Here is a 23,885-nt window from a genome sequence, read left to right on the forward strand (position 1 = left end):
TTTTGTGGGTCCAGAATTCAGAAGAACAATATTTATTTCCCTCTGGTATTGATGCAGAGCACAGTGAGATGAGCCCGAGAGTCTCAGACAAGAGTGTGGTGGTGCTTGCAGTCAGGCACTCACTCTGAAGAAAATGCAGGATGAACTGAGAAGCCTACATTGGGGTCACACTTTGAACATTTACTTGTTCCATGCTGTCAGACCTTGGGACTTCATCACCCTGGTGATTAATACTCTTAATTTCCTTGCAGCCCATGAAGCTGGAGATAGGGGAGGAACTTCATCTTTCCATCAGATTTAACCCTGCTTATGAAGAGGGTTTGAATATCCGGGTAGTAGAGAAGGTTCTGAAGATACAGTTTCTTGAGCACCCTCATGAGGAGCAGGTCACCATTCGGGGAGAAGTCTACTTTCCAAATCTCCACATCCAGACCATGGCCCTGGACTTTGGCTGCATCTTGAATGACACTGAAGATGTGCGTTATGTCAAGATGACCAATTGCAGCCCGCTTCTTGTCCAGTACCACTGGTCGTTCCTGATGGACAGCCACGTGAGCCAGATGAGGTTTGTGCACCTTTGCCCTTCCCTTGAGGCTCTTCTCCTTCCTCGTGTCCTGTTCGCACTTTGCAAAGACCAGGGCTGTTTGCCTGGGATCTGACAAACTGCTTTCAACTTTCCCACGTGGAAATAACACCCACCAGCCACAGTCAGGATTAGGTGCTCAGGCAATAGGTGATCTCCACCAATTTGATGCTGGGAAGGAGACAGTATTTTCCAGACAAGCTGGGGCTACGAGATGCTACCAACACCGTTTGCGTAGCCCATAACCTAGAGTCCTGCTTTATTTCTGTAGCTACAAACCTATGCTTGGGCACTGGTGCAAGTAGATATATAACATGACCTCTTTTTCTTCCCTGCCAACCCTATGTGTTGTCATTTCATAGTAAAGACATACACAGGCACTGCCAGCAGAACGACCTGCTGCCGTCGCAGTCTTCTGCTGCTGCTTTGCTGTAGCCCCCATACTGGTCCCCCTGGGAAGGAAAACTGGTGTTGGAAAGCTCCTTTCTCAGACCTTCGTGGCCTGAGGGAAACACCACATTGGTGAAGTGAGTTTTTGTCTCTTAGTCTGCACGCCCCATTCACAGAACAGCTATTTAGTGTTTTACAGCAAAACGGCGGGTTCTGCTGCGGCTTTGGGTACCGCTGTAGAGGTTGGCGGGTGGGAGCACTTGTCTGAACGTCCCTGGGAAGCAGGGCCATCCAGCCCTGGGCTGTGGTTTGCAAGCCCAAGAGCAATCTTGCAGTCCTGCTGGAGCACATCTATAAACACATTTCTAGCAGTTCCTCCCGCTGTGGCCTCTCCACGTAGTACAAAAGTCTAGTCTGGGCAGTTTTAATTACAGTAGCAAATGGTTTTTCCATAATGCCCTGGGAAACCGAGCAAAGTTAACCGTTGTGCATTGAGGTGCTGCTGTTACAAATAATACAGATCATCAATAAACAGTTTTGTTTAGGGAATTGGGATTTGGCTCAGAGGAGACTGGAAATTAGCCATGGCTATGAGGAGGGCTTGGGAGAGAAGACCTGGGCACGGGGGTAGCCTGTTCGCAGCCTGAGCCTTACCAAGTAACAACCAGTTTTTAGTGTGGCCCTTCTTGATGCACAGCACTTTCAAGAACAGGCCCTAAAATGCAGAGGAAAGTCTGCAAAAGCAGGTGGAGGGAGGTGGGCAGGGATAGAGGAGCAGGGCTGTAAGCTCTGCTCGGAGGCCCCTGTCATCTCCTAGTAAATTAGATTAGGGTTTAATTACAAGCTAGAGGGAAGATCTAATTTTGATGATAGAACAATGCATATATTTTATAATAACAGAGAAGCAAGCACATTACAGCGAAGTCTGTGTGGAATTAATTTCCTCTGGGGCCACTTGTTGGCCAGTTGCCTGTTTATCTTTACTCTTTTTTTTTTTTTTTTTTTTTAGAACCAATTTAGGTTTTTGGAAATGTGAATGCTGAATCAGTTTTCAGCTTTTAATTACCTCATCTCCACCTAAATTGGCTTTGCTGGACTGAGCCTTCAGGTCCTTGTTCTTCCAGCAGATGCTGAGTCACCCAACTCTGCTGAGTCGGTAGCAGTTGAGGGTCCTGAGCATCTGGCAGGGTTGGCAGCCTCTGCTCCAAAGGGTTTGGCATAGCCCCTTTGCTGGCTCGTTTGCACTGGGGACATTACAACAGCTCCCTTTTCTGCTCTGCATATTAATTAAGCAGTAATGTACTCTCTCCGGGTCCCTCAGCAGACAGCATGTGATTCTCTGTGGCAGAACTGGAAATGAAGATGGTCTCCAAGCTATTAACACCTCAAATTGCTCATTAAGAGCCCGGCAGAAGGGCAGCATGTCAGATATTATTTCTGGTCCACATTAAGCACTGCTGGTATTCTAAATTATCAGATCAAACTAACTCAGTCTGACATCGAGGGAATCAAACATCAAGTCTCATGAAGGGGAGATCAATAGAATTTAACCACCCATACATCTAACCTTGCTGGAGCCAATCATCAGAGACTCCCAGCATCAATCAGACACACACATTTATTTTGGCCGGGAGAGAAAAATGTTGTTTCTCTGCCTGGACAAGACTCTGTGGGCTTAGATCTTTTTTTCTTCTAATTGTTCAACCCACTTTTTCCTCCTTACTCTTTAGTCCCTGCTGCTGCTTTGAGCAGAGCAATCTAAGGAACACAGTCCAACCGTTGCTGTGTGGTTGGACATAGCCAACACGCGCCAATCCATGCCCCTTCTCTGGCACTGATGAGCCATTAATCTCTTGTGGTTACTCTTCTTCTACACCTACGTGGTTAGAGACAGACTGAGAATAGGCTCTCCTCACCCCTTGGAGCTTTGATAGCTCAAAGCTGAGTTAAGCCTTTGCACCAAGATGTTTCCCGCAGTGTTGGAATGGATCACCAGAGGCACCCAGCAGGAGATAGTAGATCTGGAGTCAAATTCAAACATTTCATGGTATTTCTTACCTTGAAGGTTTCTTCCTGAAAGACTGATTTGTCCCCCTTCCCAAGAGCAGTATCCAGCTCCTCAGCTTTGTTTGGGTTTCCCATCAAAAGGACGACATTAAATCCAAAGGATATTTTCTTCGAGACCTGTGACTAAGGATGCCAAAGGCTCATCCCCAGACTTAGCTCTTCTCTGGAGTTTTCAGCCTTCATTAAGGACCCGTGCCTTGTCATTTCCTTTAAGCATTGCCGTTCCTGCATCACCTCTTTGTCCCCTTCATGCAAGACATGTTCCCTGCCTGGGATAGTGCTGACACACACCGAGAAGTCCGTGTGCCAGGATGGGTCATCAGGGAGCTCTGCACCTCTGTGGCACGTGTCAAACCCCCTCCGTGTGTTGATCTGACGGCTACAAATCCAGGATAATGCATTGCCAGTAGATTCTTTGGGGAAAGAGTTTGTTGAGGTAAACCTGTAGAAAATTACTCTTTCTTTTCCATCCAGGATTTTCTCGGCCAATTTGTTTTGAACAAACCAGGAGCCTTTCTCCTCCCAAGGGGGTCTTCCTTTAGCATGAGTAATTTCTCATGCCTCTGCCCTCTCTCCTTCCATGTCCCCTGGCAGGTTGCACTGCAGGGACGCTGCGAGCCAGGTCCTAGCCTTGTTACTGACCGGAAAAACCCCACTCTGTTATATTTGATGAGGTTTTTGCTTTGTTGTTTTTGTAACAAGAAAGAAATGGAGAATGCAGACAGTGAAAAACAGGGCAAGGCCAAAATCTGACAGCAGTCCTCTGTCAGCCACTGGAGGGGAGAGGTAGCAACAGCAGCAGAGAGAATGTTCATCAGAAATGCATACATCCACCGTGCCGCTGATGCTGGGAAGTCTCAGATGAGTGGCAGTAGACCATACCGCACCCCCCCAGTGCCATCAGCTCCTTGGGCCAGTACGTTTTGGGCTTTGCTAGCCCCATGGGTGCTGCTTTAATCCTATGGGTAACTTAGAAAAAGGCTGAGTTGTGTTGGAAATGTGCTGCTGAACGCGGCCTTCAGCTGCATGTGGTTTGGCAGCAGCAGAGGAGCGGTTTGCTCGGCGTAACGGAGGAGCTGCCTCTTATTTCTCAGAGATGGAGTCTCATGGAGCAGGGGCTGGGTGCCAGGCAGGTTTCACCTCTGGGGTGGCAGTCTGGCTGCTGGGAGCGGCTGACGGAGAGGCTCTGTGCTCAGGGACAGAGACACTGGGGGGCCAAAGCAAGGGAGACTTGGAAATTTGCTACCTCTTCCACCCAGACAGAATGAAAAGTAAATAAAACGTTTGCCCAGCAGGAGGTTGGAGCCAGGCATATGTTGTTACCAAGTCTATCTTAGAGACATAAACCTGGAAACTAGGTGTGGTCCAGGGATGCTTTACCAGGACAAAGATTGGGGGGTGATGATTTCCTATTTGCGACATGTCTGTAAGCTTCTTTCTTCTGTGCTGTCACTATGCACCCTCCATCTCTGTGCCTCTTCCAGCATGGTGCTGCTCTTTTCCCAGCTGACGTGCTGGCAGGTCAGCCAGCCCACCCCAGGCCTGGGCATGGCACCTTCTGCCTGAGCTTGTGTGAGCACGATGCAGGTTTGAGAGATCTGCTGCTGCCCGGGGGCTTCTGAGCATCCATTACGCTGTCCCACACCTGGAGGACTTTTATCTGGGCCGTTGCAGTGGAGTCTGGAGCTCAGAGCAGCTGCCTGGGAATGGCTTTAACTATTACGTTTGGGTTTTCTGAGGCTCAGCCTCCTCCTTTGCACAAGGGTGACAGACCCCGAGAGCTGTCCTTCGCCTCAGCGGACTGGGGAGCAGCCCCAGGGTGTTGGAGGAGCAGATTGAGGGTAGGGGAGGCAAAAGAGAAAGCATTTCTTGGGTGAAAAGCACCGCACATCCTACCCAAGGTGCTGTCAGGCAGCTGACTTCCTCTGTGGCTTTGTCCTGTGCCATCAGGACAAACTGTGGGAGATGTCCATGTGTCATCCACGCCCCGAATATGCTGCCATGGGATGGGGGTTGCCTTCTGGTTTTACAGCTGGTCAGCAAATGCTGGCTGGAAGGTGATGACTTCTTGCTCTGTCAGCGATGTTCAGCTGGCAAACCTGGGGAGCAGCTGACTTCTGTCTCTGCTTTCTGAACATCTTCATCGCTCGGAGCACACAGTGGGAACCCCAGGTATGTTTGCACTGCAAACAGATCCTTCTCCCTATAAATGCCATGGCGCCTGTGCTGCCTGGATGGCTCGTGCTTTAATTCCCTCTGGGCAGGAGGCTGTAGCTCAAGGCCTGTCTCTGCAGAGCTTTACTGTTTATGAAAGAAAATGTCTTTTTTGTTGTTGTTGTTGTTCGTGGGAACAGCTTGCTGTGATAACCTGGCTGAGGCAGAGCGAGAGCATCGATTCAGGAACTGCTGCTGTTGCTTCCACTTCATCTCTCTGGCAGAGCACTGAGCAGGGAAGCCACCAGAGGAAATCTGGGTATTTACTCCTCTTTATTTGCTGACCTGCAGTCACTGCATGTGGCAATGATGAGTAAGGTGACATAATTTTCCAGACCTCGTTTCTCTTAATTTCTCCGGTTCTTTCTCACCCTTCACTATTTTCCTGCTTCCTGCAAGCTGTGCATCAAACAACTTTCCCGAAGGGAAAGTCCATCTGAACCCACTGGCACTGCTCTTCCCAAGAGTGCTGTTTCTAGTACCACTGTGCAATTTCCTGGTGCATCCCTGTCTTCACAGCGTAGGTGAGAAATCTTTAAACTCTTAGGAGAAGGGGCTTAAGCCAAATTTGAATCCAGGTGCCAAATATTCACATGGTTTCAGATGTGGATCTGCACTGGAGATTTTTGTGCCGATTCCTTCTAGTCCAAGGCACTTCCTAGTGCAGGAGTGATGGAGATCCCAGCTTTCCTGCTGGTCTCATCATCAGCCCTGAGCTGGCTGCTGCCGAGGCAGGGATTCCCTGTGAAAACTCTTCCAGAGAACGGGGATTTTGTCCTGCGTGAGGCTGGACACTCACAAGATGGTGAAACTGGTGCTCCTCCTTCTGTACAGCCACTCTTTCCCCTCGAGAGGCTGATATTGGGATGGTGGATGGACAAGATGGGGATTGGGTGAGTTTCAGATCTGTTGCTGCTTACTGGCTGGTTTTAAGGCAGACAAGGAGAGTACCAGTCAGGGAGATTGTTTCCCAAAACATCATCATGTATTTCTTTTTCAGAAAGAGTGGGATCTGCCCAGCATGTGCTGGCAGTCTGTGTTCCTCTTGTATCACTGAGGAGGCGGGAGATTTTCCCAGCACGGAGCAGAAGCAATGCTTGCTGTTCCTCTAAAAGCTGGGTGACCAAAGGCAGTGTTCTGGTTCCCCAGTGGTTTCTTTGGCCACAGCCACGGGCTCCATGTGCTCCAGGTAAGGAGCCACTTCGTGCTGTGTTAGACTCTGTAAAATGACCCTGTTATTAAAAAAAAAAAAAAAAAAAAAAAAAAATCATCTCTCCTCCAGCTGGCCTGTCTCTTTATCCCTGAAAACAGCCACGGTGTGAAGACCTGCTGTTACTACTGCCCTTGTAGCTGCACAGGAGCATTGATTCTTAAAATATCTCAAGTTGGAAGGAACCCCTAAGGATCATCAAGTCCAACTCCCTGCTCCTCGCAGGACTACCTAAAACTAAATCATAGAATTAAGAGCATTGTCCAGGTGATCCTCGAACTCTGACGGATTGCCACGCTACTCGCAGGAGCCGGTGGATTGTCTTTGCCACCTCAGAGAACAAGTTATCTCCTGACTCAGACAGGGAGGCAGCCAGGGGCAAAGAGAGGGAAAACCTTTAACTCTCTGCGGCACAGCAGCTTGGAGAGGACTTCACAGGGAGATTTAATGGGGCTCTGCAAAAAGCGAGGCAGCACAAAGAGATGCCCACCCCAGAGTTAGTGGTGTAGGCTGGTGCGAGAAGGATTGATTTATTCCCCACCATCTGCTTCACGTAGCAGAGGGAGGCAGGAGTCCCAGGGGGTCAGGCACCCCAAGGGTCTTTCTGGGCCAGCTGGCATGTCGTGCATTTCTGAGAGCACCTAACTCAATTAAAGCTGCCTTTTCAGCTGCTCTGCCCTTGGGAGAGTTATCTTCTCCTCCGCAGGAAACCTTTCCAACTGTGAGCCTGCTTTGCTTGCTTCCTCTTCAGTGGTAACTGCCACCTCTCCCTCACCCACTTGCCTCCCCAGCTGTCCCCAGTGTCACCTGGACCAGGCCAATCCTGTCTGGTTGTCCCTTGCCCCCTCCCCAGGAGTTCAGCGGGGCCGTTGGACTGTGAGCACATTTCCTGGGAGTGCATGTCTGCCTCGCTCTTGGTGAAGCAGGGGGGTAATTATGTTGTACTGTGGGGGTGACCTTTAATGATAACTCAGCAGCTGCGTTAACTTGCCTTTTACACAGGGTAAAAGCCACGCACAGCCTTAAATGTGTGATTTCTGCTGGCGTGACAAGCCCTGCTCCTTCTGGACGGGGGGTGGATGGCGATGCTGCCGTACTCAGCGGCGTGGAGCTTCGGGGTGTGTCTGACCGATCTGGGGGTGCGACCCTAGGAAGGAGATTAAACTGGAGCTTTCCTTGGCTCGTTTCTTCTCCTGTGCTGGTTGTCGTCGCTGCTCCACCTTCTCCTGTCCTTCCCCGTGGTGACTCACTGCAGAGTCCCGCCGGGAGGGTGTGCTGGGGCATCGCTGCCCACTCCAGGCACGCCGGGCAGCCCGCATCGGCATGGGGGAGACACCTTCAGGGGTTCAGCAGATGCACTCGAGACGAGCAGGGATGTTTCCTTCTAGGTGAGGTCGTCAGGACGTACGCTGTCTTGTCATCTCCCTCCTCTTCCTCGCTCCGCTCTGGGCACTGCGGGGTGACAGTGATGCTAGCTGGCAGCAGAGGAGCCAGCAGCCCTGCCGTGAGCTCGGCCTCGGGGTTGGGTTTTCCTGCAGTGCAGCTGCAAGCCACTGTGCTCTGGAGGTTGCGAGGTCTTTGCATGCTGCCGTGGGGTGCAACAAGGCACCCAGAGCGTGTGGGTTGCCTGGGCAGAGCCCAGGTATCTGCTGGTCTTCACCACCCAGGATGCCTCAGTTTAGGCTTGAGCTGCTTTTTGGCTTCCTTTAGGGTGAAGCTGGCCTGCCCAGCCTGGTTCCTATAGCCTCAGGCTGTGTCCTCCTCTTCCTTTTCACAGACTTGAGATCCAGCTTTGGTCTCCTACAGCCTTTCCCCTAAGGAGAGGAGAGATTGAGAATCTCTCCCCTAGCTCTGGGAGCCTTCTGCTTGCCTGTCTAATCACCCAGGAGCAGCCTGCTGCTCTCAGCTGCTTATGCTCAACCAGTTCTTTAGCTCCCCCCTGCTTCCTAATATTTTCAGCACTTGCAGCTGTACCCTTCGTGTTTCCAAACTCGCAGCACTTGTCCCCATGAAGACATTTTAAAATGGTGAGTGTCCAGATCCCTGCCACAAAGACAGCTGGAGCACATCTCTCCTCCTCTGCTATCAGTTACGGGAGTCAATACAGTCATCTGTTTGCAGAGCTAATTTTTGAAGTAGTTAGTAAGATTGTAATTGGTGCTGATTACTCCAAATAGCGTCTCCAAATTACAGCTGTCAGGGCTTGTTTAATTTTGAACAAAGACTACAAATGGTATTTATTGTTAGAGCTGCTGATTTGCTCAGAGGGACCTCTGGCCAGAGTCTGATTGAGAAGCATTTTTCTGTCTGATAGAGAATCAGGAGCTCGCCTGATGCTTATAGATCACCTGGCTGATGTGCAAAGCATGAGGAAGGAGAGGACCTCATGGGTAATGTTTGGCCATCCGTAAAATCAGTGCAGGTCAAGAATAACTCCAGTAAAGTCAGTGGAGACTTCTTCCAGGGCTGTGCCCTGTCAAGAGAGGGAAGTACTGCTGCCTGAGGATGACCTCCACAGCGACCCGCTGTGCCTGCAGTGCCGGTGGTGGCTGGCCCTGGTCCAGCTTGGGTTGAACCAAAGTGGCTGAGGAGCTTTAGCACCTGCACCCTGCGAAACTGGACCAGTCGGATCCCGTGCAAATGCTCTGGGAGAGGCGTGAGCCGTGTCAGATGAAGTCTGAGGGGCCTCAGACCCTCCTCTGGCTCTTCTCGTTGAAAATGCTGGGATGGCTGAAGTCAGTGGGCTTCAGCAGGAGCTGAGGACTCTCGGTGCACCTGAAACCCAAACCTTGTGACTCCTGCTCAGACGTACTGGAGAGCTTTGGTTGCTGCTCCAGGAACATGAGATACTTCACTTCTGTTCAGTAGTAACATCCCTGCATCCATTCCTACACAATTTCTACTTTCAAGCAAGAAATCAAAATTCTCCCTCATCTCTCAAAACCGACATTTTTTGGACTCGGATAAATTAAGTGGCTGTTTAAACTGCATATTAACTTCAAGTTAATTAATACTTGGTCACAGTGGGCCATGCCCAGGGCCGCTTGCTGCATTCAGATGAACACCAAATCCAGCTTAATCATTTCCAGCGTGTGCAAGACGGGAGGAGTTGGAAGCGTTGGATCTCACCGCAGCAGTGTTGCTTCTCTGTCTCTGCACTGCCTGGTCTGAATTTCAATGGGTGGTTCAGGAAATACACAAGCCTTAGCTCAGCAAGGGAATTTATCCCAGCAAAAAAATAAACTTCGGGGCCATTTGGACAAAATGCAGTTTAATGGTCACTACTGATGAGAGCAAACCCTCGCCACCGCCTTCCTCAGCTGCTGGCTGAGGTGGCCCAGCTCAAACCCAGTGTTCCCACACAATGCACTGGGAAGGCTTGTGGTATAGTGTTGCATTTTCAGCTGCAGCCAGCCTTGTGCTGTCAGTAGCTTGCTCCAAAGTGCCTTTTTCATATGCATCTGATGGCCCGAAGGAGGAATGAGGGTGCAGTGTAGGGACCTGTAGCCTGTTCAGATGCCTCATGGGCAGGTGGTCTCTGGGGCTTTTGCCTGTGGTGACCTGGAAGGAGCTTGTGCTTTGTTGGGAGGCTTGTTTTAACCCAGTGCCATGGCTGTGCCTAACGGGGTCACCAGAGGGTGGTCCCTGGGGGCCTGGACAAGGATGCTCCGCGCATGAGTGCCATGCACGAGGGAAGCGGTCTCAGCACTGCTAAAGCTCTTGCATTTAATGCAAAGGGGTGGTGGCTTCTGCCACGTGTCCCTGGTGCTGGCAGGGGCTGCGGGGAGCTGGGGCACTCCCGTCGCAGCGCTGCAGGTTTCTGGGGATGGGTCTCCTGTTGCGGGCTCTCGCACAGCCTCAGCCGGCCGGGTCACGTCATCCCGTGTTAATCTTCAAAGGCAGTTTGCAGAAGCAGTGTGATTTCTAGCTCCTCTATTTTGGGAGGTGGGTGTGGGAAGCTGTGTGAAGCTGTGTCCCTGGCAGGCTCAGAAACCAGGAGACAGGCTGAGATATTTTCTCCTAACGTCTCAGGTTGGGGACGGTGGGTGACACAAGGTTGTCCTGGCCTTAGCAGAAAGGAATTCTTCCTCCCTGGTGTCGATCTGGCCACGCTCCCATGAAATCCCCACTGTTAATTCCTGGATGCATTTTGTCCCATCTGAGGTGGACCCAGAGGGATTACCACCTTGCTTTCAGCCCCTCCAGCTCCAGGCTGATCTGCTTCTCCCAGGAGGTCCCTTGTCTCAGTTCCACGGTGCTGGTGGAGGCCCCTTCACAGCCTTTTGGCCCCTCTGGTTTGGGATGGGTCCTTTCTGCAGGTGGAGGAGCTGCTCTCTGCTCCTCACCTTCCTCCCTGCATTCACAACCTTGGCCAGAAGGTGCTGGAGGGGAAGAGCTGCCTAAAGCTTAGGCTGATTCTGAGCATCTTGTTATCTTCCCCTTCCTTCTCTTTTCAAAGACAACCCCCTTTCCTTCAGTGCCAGGAAGATTTCTTGTCCCAGGGGCCAGCTTTCTATGGACACCTTGGGTTCCTTGCTCCCTTTCTTTTCATGTTACACTTCTTGTTATTCATTTTGACTTTCGCCCACTGGAAAAAGTCCCTCGCTGTGCTTTGTGCTTCTCCACAGCAGGACTCACTAATCACATCATCTCCCAGCACCAGGCCCCAGAGGGCTTCTACTTTAGAGTGAAAAATAGTGTTGTCTAGGCACCACGATCCCATGAAGTTGCCTCAAACAGTTCTATAAGACTAAAGGTAATTTAATAAATGGTTATGGATTTTCCATCTCAGGGGTTTACCTCTCCTCAGGAGCTGTTCTTAACCTGCAGTATTTATCACAAGCAGCTCCAAGATCTGTGCTTTCCTTTCCTCGCTAGGACGGATCACGGCCAGCAGTTTTGGGTCCGTCACCACGATGATGGCCAGACCCATGTGCTGAACTGGTGCACGGACTGGTGTGTAGCTGGAGGGCTTTGAGGTGCTCCTGGCCCGGGATGGCTCCAGCCCTGCGCTGCAGGGACAGGTAGCATTCAGCTGCAGGCTGCCCAAAGGCACCGTTGGTGCAGATGAGCTGAATTTATTCCATCCTTACGCAGGTGCCTGAGTTAGTGGCTCCTGGAGGTGTTGAGCAGTTGGGTCACCCATTGAGGCACCCCAATATATATTAAGGCGTCTCGGCTGAGAGGAGCAAAGCTTGCAGAGATGGGACTGGAGATGGGTGATGCTCTGCAGGACCAAGCGAATGCCTTCATCCCCTCCAGTCCTGCTTTGCTCTTCCACATGCACAGTGCTGGGGTCATCTTTGGGGTCCCTCGCGAGGTGCCAGCAGCAGGCAGAGGCAGGGCTGGGCAGGTGTGACAGCACTGCTGCTCATCAGTCCCTGCGTGGGGCAGCTCACCTGGGCAAAGCCCTGTTCTTGCATGTGGCTGCGGGAAGGACAAGTCAGGTGAGACCTCTTGGGGGTTTTGAAGAGCACAGCCTCCAATCCAGAATTGAAAACCAACCGTAAAGAATAAGCTACAAAGCTCAAGACAAATATTCATTTGGGAGCATATGACTGAAATCACTGAATTCCCAGCTGGGAACGAAGCACCCACATTGCTGTGAGAAATCTGCCTCGTTTGCCTGTGGGGAGCACTTGCAAATAGGCATGGTGACAGGCGGGCACGGTGCCGGTGTGTCCCTCCCCGTGCCACCAGATGTACAGACATTGCCCCTGTGAGCACCTGCTGCGATTTAGAACAGGGAACGCAATCTGAGTCCCCGGGGAACGTTTGCAAACGTTCAACCAGATCCTTTTTCCTGATGGCTGTCGCTCGACCTATCACCGCAGCTCCGTCGGTAAAACGAGCCGTCGAACCGTTTTGCCAAACCGGTCCCCCGACGGTTTGCGGTGGGAAGCTGCCGGGGAGGTAATCACGCCGTCGCTAAGCGCCGCGCTGGGCATCGCCCCGTTTCAGCAGAGCCTCTGCCCTTCCAGCACGAGGTGCAGTTGGAGCCGTTATTTTGCAGCCGGGGCGCACTTGCGGCGCGGCAGGGAGCTGGACCTTGTCGCCGACATTTGCGGCGCGGTGATTAAAAATGACCGAAGCTTCCTTCCCCGAAATACTAACCGCTGCTGCTCGGGCACTCCTCAGGCATCTTGTGGGCTGTTTAACTGTGATTCCCTGCCCGCAGTTGCTCGACGTGTCTTTCCGTGTTGCCTAGCGTGCTGGGGGGGGGTGTCCCCGCCTGATGCTGGGCTCTGTCAGAATTAGGGCACAGCAGGCTGCGGGCTCTGTCCCTGCTCCTGCCTGATGGACTGACCTGCGGCTGCGGGAGGTTGTCAGGGGAAATATTCAGGGTAAATACATAGTAGAGCTACAGAATTTCTCGCTTTGGCCCAGCTCAAACCCAGTGTTCCCACACAATGCACTGGGAAGGCTTGTGGTTTGCACCTATATTATATTATTTCATTTTCAGCTGCAGCCAGCCTTGAGCTGTCAGTAGCTTGCTCCAAAGTGCCTTTTTAATATGCATCTGATGGCCCGAAGGAGAAATGAAGGTGCAATGTGGGGGCCTGTAGCCTGTTGAGATGCCTCATGGGCAGGTGCTCTCTGGGGCTTTTGCCCGTGGTGACCTGGAAAGATCTCATGCTCTTTCTCCTTGCCACCAGTTGCCAGCTGCCTGTGCTGCCGTTGTACCAGCCTCGTCCCTGGGCAGCCCCAAGTGTTGACCTGCTCCATCCTGGTTTCGGAGGTGCTGGCTCAGACCCGTTACTGAATTCACACCAGTGCCCACCCGGGGGCCACATCCTCCCCAGGAGCTGCTCGTGCAGGCTTCCCTCCCTCCCACTGCAGGTCTGTGATCAAAGTTATGTTATTTTCCAGGTTCAGCCCTCCAACACCGAAATTTTTCATCCATCGCCAACCACCAAAGGAGGAGGGAGCCTGTTTGGAGCGCTCGGCGTCTGCAGAGAGCAGCGCCGGGGAAGGAGGTGTGGAGGAGCCACCCGAAGCCCTGGGAGCCAACAGGGGATCCTGCCCGAGAGCCACCAGATGCAGATGTCACCCTGGAAGCTAAGGTTGGTTTTCTTGTACACCTACCACGCGCGTTGCTTCCCCTAGCTTGCCACCAAGAAGCCATGCTGGTGCCAGGCTCCCTTTTTGCTGCCCTGAAAGGGCCAGCAGCTGGACCCGGGGCTTCTGGGGAGGCAGAAATAGGATAGTTTTGCTTGGAGAAGCCCACTCAGATCCTACAGAGCTATGCTGAGTTTGGGATTTTTTTGGCTTGCTTTTTTTTACAATATAAAACAAGGCTTTTATCTGCATTACAATGAGAAGGCTTCCAGTTTCCTTCCTGCATCAAGCCATGCCAAGGACTGATCTCCACGTACTACTTTCTCAACCCCAGCTAGAGCCACCCATTTTCATGTCTCTACCTTCACCCAAGACCTGGTATTGCAGTGACGGCCGCAGAACTGTCTTCTATAAAATGAGACTTTGCAAAGTTGCTCTTTTTTCCTCCTAGCATGGAAAATGGCCTTTGGTCTGCTGACCTTCCTGGTGAACCTCGGTGCTTTGGAGCTTGACCTTGGTGCTAGTGGGAACTGGCACCTTGTTCTGCATCATGCAGGGCAGAGGCTGCTCCTGGGGCAATAAAAAAGGATGTAAGAAAGCACGGGATGTTCTGAAAGCACCGGCGTTGGCATTAAGTTCAAGGACGGGGGTTGCACCTGCTCACATCCAAATATCAGTCATTTTAACATAACTCTGCACAGTTTTTCTGAATCAGGTGAAGTGATACCCTGTAGACGTAAAGAATAGTGTGGTTGAATGTTTTCAGATAGAAGCACGAAATCATCTTTATTTCCTGCTTTGTTGACATGTATGCACAAATAAACTAGTGAAATTCGAGTGGATGTGGCTAAGTGGGATCCTAAAGTGCTTCAAAGGATACGTCTGGGTTGCAGCTTCACCTTCTGCTTGTGTCACTGTACCAAGGCAATATCCATATAACCTTCCTGGGGAGGGGCGAGACCATAGGCCTAGGAAAGATGTGAGTTCTCATCTTTGGAGTTACACTCATGACAAAGCTTTGCCAGGTTTGAAAATGTGGAGATGACAGGAAGAGCAAGAAACATGAGAAGACTTGGCCCTCCCCAGTGCTTTATCTACTGAATAACCCACATGTAGCTTCTGATTAGGTGTAAAGATGTCCCATAAATATTCTTACAGATTCTGCTGATGTCAAGGCCCCAGCACAAAGCACTTCTTCACATTACTGAAGAAGCAGGTATTCTTACACTTCAAGAGCAATCACAAAGCCCTTGCTTATAAATAGGGGTCAGAAGCCCAGGGATGAGGTTCCTTTTGAAAGATGGCACCTCTGAGGTTAAACACCATCTCTCAGCTGCTGCAGGACAGAAAAACATCTTGGCTGCCTTCTTCAGGAAGGCGACGTTCGAGAAGAATGACCTGGTAGAGATCCTCAGCTCTTCAGCACTGATGGGTGCATGAGATGAAACCTAAGCACTCTCTCAAATGGAGTTGTGCCAAGCACTTTCTAAGTCCTTATTTTCTTGGTTTTGATACTTCTCACTGTCGTGGTTTAGGCCTGGTTGGCAGCCAACCACAATGCAGCACCTCTCTCTCCCTTCCCCTCCAGCAATGAGAAGGGACAGAGAGCCAGGCTTGGGGTTCGAGATAGGACTGGGATGGGGAAAAATTCCCCTTTATGATCACGAGCAAAAGGCAGACTCGTTAGGGGAAGAAAAAAAGAACATACATTTATTACAGACACTAACAACACATAACAGAGTAAGACAGTGAGAAGCATTGCCACATCTTGAGAACACCTTCCCCCCACCCCTCCCTGCTTCCCGGGCTCAGTTCTGCTCCCGGTATCTCTACCTCCTCCCCCAGGGGCGCAGGGGCAGGGAATGGGGGGTGCAGTCAGTGCTGCCACTTCCTTCATCTTTCGGTGAGGGGAGTGTCCAAAACTTGTTCCCCCCTGCTCCATCGTGGTCCCCCTCTCACAGGAGACAGTCCTCCACAAACTTTCTCCGACTTGAATTCCTCCCACGGGCCGCAGCATTCCCCACACTGCTCCGTCATGGGTCACTAACTTCCTCCGACTGGATTCTCTCCCACGGCTGCAGCCCTTCCCGAGCTGCTCCGGCGTGGGACTCCCCCGCATGCTGCAATCCTCCCAGCACTGAATTACAGCAGTGGGGCTGCCTTTTCCCATGAGACCCCGGCCTTCTTCGGGCACAGAACCTTGATCATTTGAGCAGGAGCCACAGGCCATAAATCAATGTCTGCTCCACCGTAGATCTCCATGGGTGGCAGGGGGGGGCCGCCCTGCCGTCTCCCCACAGGGTACAGGGGGGTCTCTGCTCCGGCACACCTCCCCCCTCCTTTCTTCCTCCGTTCCTCCACTGACCTTGGTGTTCATGCAGCTGCAGCGACCCCTCCTCACAAGTCCCACTGCCCGTCACCACGTCCCTTCTTAAATACGTTATCGCAGAGGCGCAGCTGATGGGCTCAATTTCCCAAACAGAAGTGGAGCTGATGTGGAGCTGGGGGAGCTTCGAGAAGCTTCTCACAGGGGGCCGCCCCGATAGCCCCCTCCCCTGCCACCAAAAAAACTCCACCACTCACTCAACCCAGGACACTCACTTGCAGCTGTGCTCATGTTTTTGTCACGGAGAGCCTAACTTGTCGAGGTGTGGGGTTCTCAGCATGTTCCTTGGGCAGGAGTGAGCGAAGCTGGGCTGGCACGAGGGTACAAAATGCCCTTGAGGTCTCTGCCAGGCCTGAGTGCTGGGTGCACTCAGCTTCCTCGGGTGAACTTGCATGTAGGAAGTGCAGATGGAGCCCATGTCTCATCTGTGGGTGGGCTTGGACCCACACTCAACTGATGGCATGGACATACCTGCACTCAGTTGGCACCCAGGTCCCATCTCAGCTGCTCCTGGCTTGATGAAGTGATGGAGCCCGCAGCAGAGTGCTGTCACTCAGAGCAGCTGGCTGCCAGCTGCAGCCCACGGTGTTTGTTTTCTAGCTGCTACCATCCACTGCTGCGGAGCTGGAAGGTGCTGTGGAAACTCAGAGCCCACTGGGGATCAAGAGGTTGATGCAGTTTGTGGAGACAGAGCCCCTCACCTTGGGAATGGAGGAGGTAAGTGGGAACCTTTCCGGTGCCACGTTTCCATTGTGGTGAGCAGTTCTGTAGTCCCCACTCCCACTGGTGGCCCTCGCTGCTCACGGAGTGGCCTCACGTCCCTCCAAGCACATCACACAGCTCTGCCGAAGCAACCGGTCGCTGGAGAGGCCATGCAGGACGTGCCGTAGGGTTGACCAAGGATGCTACCTGTGCAGCAGCTATGGAGGACGTTATTCATCTTGTTACTAATCAAGTGGTCAGTAGGAAATTTCTGCAGTAGCTTTTGCTGTAGCGTCTTGAGAGAGAGCCGGAGCGAGAGTAAAAAGTCAGATGAGCTGGGCTGGAGTCCTTCCCCCAGCTCTAAGGGCTCTCCCCTCAGAATGTCACGTTTTTCTAACGGCAGTAAAAGGTGCTTTTAAAGGCAAGTTCTGCAGCAGAGAGAATTTCTTGCTGCCAGGAGACATCCTAAATTACTGTAGTGTATTGATCAAAGCATTAATGAGCGAGTATGGGAGCAGATTTTTCCCGCGGTCCCTCCACTGGTAAGTGGAATGGCTACAGGATGAGACTGGGATGTTTTTGCCCATGTTGGAGGAAGATGCCCCTCCAACCATGTCTGTACTTTGCTCCAAGTCGCGGCTGCTCTTCTGCGTCGATTTCTGTGCTTGACACCTTGGTCTCTCCCCGCCTCCCTCCAGGTTTTCGATGTCCTGCCGCTGTACGGTGTGCTGCAGCCGGGCGAGAGCCAGCAGGTCATGTTCACCTTCTTTGGCCACACCAATATCGTCGCCCACGTCATGGCGCTGTGCAGGGTGGAGGGAGGCCCAACCTACGAGATCATGCTGAGGGGGGAGGCCTCGCTCATCAACTACATCATAGACATCACGGAGATCGACTGCGGGCTGCAGGTACCGCACGCTTCTCTTGGCAGAGCTCCTTGCCTTGAAACCATCGCTGGCGGGTTGCTGCTCACCTAGCTCTAGGGATCTTTCCATCTACTTTGTTGGCTCTACGGCTTGGAAGTAAACCTCGGAGTGATATGTCCTGCACCCAAGCTGGTTTTTAATGGCCGTCTCCAGCTGGGAGGGAATTCCTCCTCTTCAATGGAACTAATGCTGCCTCCTGGGGCAGGCAGGATCCCTGTGGTGATCTCCAGAGGGACCTGTCCCAAGACATCCAGCCACTGATCTGCTCTTAAAGCCTGAAGTCCAAGCAGATGCTCTCTTTTAATGTGCTTGATTACTCCAAAAAAATAAACCAAGGAGGAGGTTAACTTGGACTTCCCGGTCACTGTAGCTGGAGAGGATGTCCCAGAATAATCCCCACTTTACTAGATATTTCCAGCTGTTGGCCCTGCACACATTGCGCTCCCCTTTTGCTGTCACTGCAAGCTCTGCAAATACTTGTATGCGGGTGCCCTTTCTCCTGCAATGTCTTGATGCCACCTCCTTCATTTCAGCTGGGTGTGAGATGACACCACAAAGCGCAGAGAACTTGTGCCCTCTTTGGTTTCTTTATTACTGATCTCTGTGGCTGGCATTGCCCCTGTGCACGCTGCCATCGATAGCTGTTCATGTGTAGGGCTAAGAGGGACCATGTGGCTGCGGGTTCCCTGGCTTAACCTGGGAGAGTTGAGTGCCCACATCCCCCCCTGCCTCTCTGCTTCTCCCCTGTGTTGTGTCCATTTGCTCTCACCCCAAAGAAAGGAGGAGATTCCCAGTACCAGGCCTGTGTCTTCAGCCTCCCACTCCTCTGTCCTCCCTGCAGCTGTTTAACAAAGTCACCGAAGCAGAGGTCACCCTGCAGAACAGCGGGAAGGTGGGGTTCACCTACGTGGTGCTAATCCCCAGCGCGGCAGACAGCCTTCTGCCCGGCGTGCCCCTGGTCCTGCCCAGCACGGTGAGTACAGAGGTGGCACGAGTGATTCACCCTGGCTCTGTGTCAGGCTGCCCAGGAGCGGGTTATAGGGGAGAAAACAAAAGAAAAAAAAAAAAAAAAAAAACAAAACACAAAAGCAGAGAGGAGAGACAGGGCCGTAAGCAGTTGCTGCTGGCGGGCAGGGAAGGTCAAGCAAGCGTGGTCCTAAATCGCCTCCCTCGATGGCCTTTGCTTCTGGGGGACCCTGCTGTCACGCCACCGGCCAGGGGCACGAGTGCTTGGGCAGCTCTCTGGACCCCAGCTGCTGAGCTCTCTGGCTGTGCGGACACTGGAGGGTCCTGGAGGGTCTCCTGAGGGTCATCTTACCCAGTTTGGGTGATCAGACAGGACTCAGTCCTTGTCCCTGCCTGTAAAACACCCGGCCAGCCCCAAGCAGGACTTAAATCCTCTCTCACTTGAGCATGAAGCTTCTTTGCCAGAAATTGTAACAGCCCTTGTACCGGTCCCTCACTCCCCCCAACTTTGCTGCTCTGCAGCAGCCCTGTGGGGCAGAGAGGGGCCCAGGGAGGAGCAGGGCTGGAAGGGTGAGGAGTTTGCAGCATCCCACCATCGCGGCTTCTCAGTCCTGCGTGGCTGTCTTTGCGCTGGAGCAGCATTCCTATCTCTGTCCCCTTTTGCCACGGGAAGAGGAAGCCAAATGGCTTTCACGGTTCCTCGGGCCCTCTCCTAGGAAGGATGACACGTTGATGCCCTCTTCCTGCGAGCTTCCGCAGACACAGCTCTGCTGGGACCTGCGTGGTCAGTCGCTGTAAGAGCACCGTGGGGTGCTGGCAGCTTGGCAGGGCTCGCTGCCGCTGCGGCTGGTGTTGTGCTCTGGCCTAAGGGCTCAGGGGACCCCTTGGCAGGATCTGTCCCACTCAGCAGCCTCTCCCTGCAGCGTGAAGGGGAGCGGGGAGCCGAGGGTCCAGCCCAGCGTGTAGCTGAGGAAAGCTGCGGGCTGTGTCCCCTCGCCCAGAGCCGTGTTGCTGTCTGCTCCTATTTGCTCTTGTCCTGGCTGGCGTGAGCCTAACCCAGGGCTCCAACAGCCCTTCTGGAAGCCCGGAGAGGAGCTGCCCTTCCCGGCAACGCCTCCTTCCCTTCCCTAGATCTCATCCTAGTCTCTGCTCCTGCGTTCCCAGAGATGTAGGTTTGCAGGTCACCGTGAGCCTGGATATGCTCACGCACCCTCAGTGTAACCGCACAGGCAGGAGATATTTGGTGGGGACACTTAATAAGGGGTCAGGCCCTTCAGCACCAGCCTGGGAACCGCTGATGTGCTGCGGCAGGAGCTGCTGGCCGTGCTGAGAGTGCGGGCACCTCGTTTTCCATAGTGGCTGGTAGAAGAGCTTTTATTTATTCAGTCTGGCTCTTGCCAGCAGAGGGTAAACACCGTTGGCAGAAGAGCTGTGCTCGTGCTGAGCAAAGGGCAGCCTGTAGGTCTGTCCTGTGGGAGTGAGTCCCTACAAGCCCTCTGAAGGATTTAGAGCATCCTGACGTAGGAGACTTCAGCTTTTGGATACAAGAAAGCTGGGAGGTGATGTTCTCTGATACTTTCTTCTATATGAGAATCTGCCTTCTCTTCTCAGCCTGCTTATTGTCTGAGCCATCCCTCCACCAAACCCTCTGTGGTGCATTCCCTCCCTCTTCTCCCATACCCTGCAGGGATACATTGGACCTGGCAAGGAGCAAGTGCTGAAAGTTCATTACCTGCCAGGAGTGCCTGGAGTCTTCTGCAGGACTTTCCAGATCCAAGTGGGTCACCTGGAACCAGAAGAAATCTCCCTGAAAGGAGAGGGGATCTTTCCCAGGATCTACTTGGACCTGCCCAGGAACATCAAAGGTGAGCACTGCCTATCTGCTCCCCAGGAAGGTCCTCTGCTTTTTTTCCCCCCTTTCATATGCCCCTAGGGCAGCTCACACCCACCTCCACCAAGCCTGGAGGTTTCAGGGCTATCAGGCCAATGCTCAAGCCTCTGGTTGCTTCCTGAGGCTCTGGCGGACAAGCCCATGTGGGCTTTGCCCCAGAACCATCCTGCAGAGCTTGCCAGCATATCTGTCGGAGTCCTGGAAAGATGATGGCTAGACAGAAATGCTTGGGAAAGCTAAATACAGGCTGGCAGGGATTTTGGCAGGGTTGGATTTGCATCACACTGCAGGGGAGGAGGTGCTCCTGTGTGGGGAGGAAGATGAGTGGGAACGAACATCAGGATTCATAGAGGAAAAGCAGCATCTACTCTCCATACGTTGCTTGAGGAGGGTGTTTCTGGGAGAGGCCAGCGTCAGGGGAGTGGGGCTGCCCAGCGTAAATGGGACTGGTGCTGTGCCCACGCTTCTATTTGTGGATATTTTCTTCCTTCAGGAAATGAAAAATATGAGAAGGTCCTCAAGGAGGTGAAAGAAAAAATGGAAAAAGAGAGCCAGAGAGAGGAAGCAGTTGATCTGGAGGATGGTGCAGCCGCAGAGCCACCCACGGATGACTCAGGCACCGCGGTGAGAATGGTTACTGTCCCGTTTGGCACGTGCCACCTTCCCCTGGTGTCCTCTGGTCCCCTTGCACCCCACAGCAGGCTTCCCAGTGTCCTGCTGGCGCTTGAGACCTCCCTGCTCACAGCTGGCCATGATCCTGCATCAGCTCAGCATTGCCCCAGGGGCTGCCCACTCCTGGGATTTGTCCCTCCCGTAGATGCACGAGCTTCCTGGCTACCCCAGGGAGAGAGCCCGAAGATTGTGCTCAAGTGGTTGAATTTATGGTAGTTTGTGATGGAGATGTAGGTCATCGCTGGAGTATTTGTTGCTTGCAACCCAAGCCCTGCCAGGTTTACAGAGCTTAATAGCAGCAGCCTGACACTGTGCCCTGGAGCTGTGCTGCCAGTGTTCCTCTCCAAGAGACACCAGCTTCATCGTGGTTCCCTTTTCAGGAGAGCTTTTGTCCAAGCTGCTTTGGCACTGGCTGGGGGCAGGCAAATACTTGGAGCTTTGGAAGGTTCCTGGCTTGTCTGTCTGCTTGTCTGGCCAGATCAGCTTTTATAACAGTGGCTGGGCAGCTGAAGATGCTGGAGTTCACTTCCCTCAAGAAAAGGTCTCGACTAAGAGAGCAGGAGGTGTCACAGACACTGGGCTGCGAGACAGGAGGACCCCATCAGCCCTCTCAACAAAAGCAGGGTGGGATCCTCTTTGAGAGACAAGCCTGTGCCTTGGGAAGGATCTTTGCTAACCAGCCACTGTCTTTCCTTTCCTCAGTTGGACCCTCGGCTGCAGATGCAGATGGAACAGATGCTGATAGAGGAACATGCCCTGGAGCAGCAGAAAGCTCTCGCCTCTGGTCCCCCAGAGGCCACTGCCTTTGATGAGTGTGCTTGTCGGAGGCTTCTCAAGTTAGTAGGGCCTCCCATACCCTCTCTCCAGGTGCCCCGAGGGTAACACCCAGCAGTACACCCCTGCTCCTAAGAGCACCTTGTGTCTGCAGAGCTGGGAATAGCTGGGAACTTCAGAAAGGGTCTGATCCTGACAGCTTTGCCATGCTCCCCACGAGCAGCTGAGTGTCCTCACTTCCACAGTGCCACCCTGAGCTTTGGAGGTGCTCAACTCCCCACAGGTGCCGGATTCTGCTCTTAGGGTTGAGGGGGTCCAGTAGAGACCATCAAGCCCTTCCAGACAGCATCGACACCATCCCGGCTGACCAGCTCTGTAAGAGGCAACTCAAGGCTGGTGTCTTTGTTCCGGCTAACAGACCGCACTAAGCAAAAAGATTAGGGAATCACACAGGTTGACAAACCCTTGAGAAGCCTGAAATCATGTGGCTTGGGTGCTGGTGGGACTGGAGGGCTTACCTAGGTAACTCGATCTTTCCCTTTGCTCCCTCATGATGAGGCATGGGCACGGTAGGCTCCAGTTCAGGAAGAAGATGCTCTGCAAAACAGATCATGTTTGTGCTTTCCTGAGTGCAATTGCTCTGGAAAAGGACCTTCCTGTGACTCTTGTGGGTGTTTACAGCACTGACTGGTGCTGCTTTGGGGACAGATCTGGTTGCAGAGCGTTGAAGATTTCCTGCACAGGCAAATCGTATTACAAGGTCCTGAAGCAATTTCAGGCTTGGGTTGCACACCAGGCTTAGCAGTTTCGTTGAGACCAGTGGGCTTATCCACAATGGCTTTTCATTGCAGAGGAGCTGTGACCAGTTTCCATTTCAAACTAATTTTTATTCTAAGGTCTCACTGGTAGCTGATAGAAACTAGGACCTACACTCCCTGTGACTTACCAAAGTCTTATTACCAGCTGGGCAGGCCTTGGCTTTCACAGGCTTGAGATGAGTTTTTACATTAGCAAATGGAGAAATATCCACTTTATTTGCATCTTCAGTGCTCTTGGAAATGTAGGCAGGCTGTGGTTTAAGGACTGTCCTTATTCCTCCTTTCAGAGCTGAGCTTCCCGAGTACGTCCTGGACTTTGGCTATGTCATTCTTGGTAACATCCACACGCACATCGTGAAGATCACCAACACCGGGCAGTTCCCCGTGTCCTTCCACGCCGATGGACGGGCCCTGCGTGACACAGGTAACCAGTGCTGGAGAGACTTCACGTGGGCTTGAAGGAGCTGTCTCTGACAGATTAGCTTAAGCCACCAGACACGGGGAGTTTTGGAGTGCTTGTTCATACAACTTTTTCCTCCTTGGGACCTTCTGCCTGGTGCTTTAGAGCCAGAGTTCTCCTGGCCAGTGGTGCTCAGAGACCTGGCCTGCCTGTGCCTGCCCTGACACTTCATTGCAGGGGCTAGATGGGCAGATCACCTTGGTCACCTCTCAGCATCTTCTGCTCTTGGCTCCCGTGAGCATCATCTGAGTTTCTTTGGGCACTCTGTGGGCTTGTGTTGCAAATAGATGGACCCTTTGTGGTTCGGAAGCGCTTTGTTTAACATTCATAATGGCAGAGCACTTCTGTTCAGCTTTTATTGAGAAAGCAGCCTGTGAGGTCCTCTGTTGGATCGAAACGGGCTTCTGAACCAGGCCTTGGTGTAAGGCTGCAGCACCATCAAACGGTGACTCTGCTGTGTCTGAAGGGTGGTCAGGTGTCTCCTCTAAGTTGTTTTTCAGGGAGCACCATGGCATGGGGGAATCTTAGTTGGAAATTCTCCTTTGGAGAGGTCTGTACATCCTTCCCTGGCATGCCCGATGAAGGAATTGCTGGAGCTCAATGGTTATATTTCCTTTTTGCCATGTGGGTCTTGGATTCTGACTGTGAAAACCCTTTCTGTCTGTGCTGTGCCAAGGGAGAAAGAATGGCTGGCTTCTCCACAGACGCAAAGGGGTCCTTCACAGAGCTGCCAGCGAGGACACCCATATGGCCTGAATGTGCTCGTG

The 23,885-nt window shown here is 52.6% G+C and overlaps 1 protein-coding gene across 1 annotated transcript in view; it reads left to right on the forward strand.

Annotated features, from left to right (window-relative positions):
- The window catches only part of HYDIN (HYDIN axonemal central pair apparatus protein), a 156,331-nt gene that overhangs the window by 89,613 nt on the left and 42,833 nt on the right, over window positions 1–23,885 (forward strand). The window contains 10 exon segments of the mRNA XM_042797769.1: window positions 252–565; window positions 13,335–13,473; window positions 13,475–13,528; window positions 16,510–16,626; window positions 17,310–17,519; window positions 18,379–18,510; window positions 20,191–20,368; window positions 20,888–21,018; window positions 21,769–21,902; window positions 22,946–23,082. Coding sequence (XP_042653703.1) covers window positions 252–565; window positions 13,335–13,473; window positions 13,475–13,528; window positions 16,510–16,626; window positions 17,310–17,519; window positions 18,379–18,510; window positions 20,191–20,368; window positions 20,888–21,018; window positions 21,769–21,902; window positions 22,946–23,082 — 1,546 coding nt within the window.

This window comes from Tyto alba, unplaced genomic scaffold, assembly GCF_018691265.1.
Source record: "Tyto alba isolate M040663 unplaced genomic scaffold, T.alba_DEE_v4.0 Super-Scaffold_26, whole genome shotgun sequence".
Lineage (NCBI taxonomy): Eukaryota > Metazoa > Chordata > Aves > Strigiformes > Tytonidae > Tyto > Tyto alba.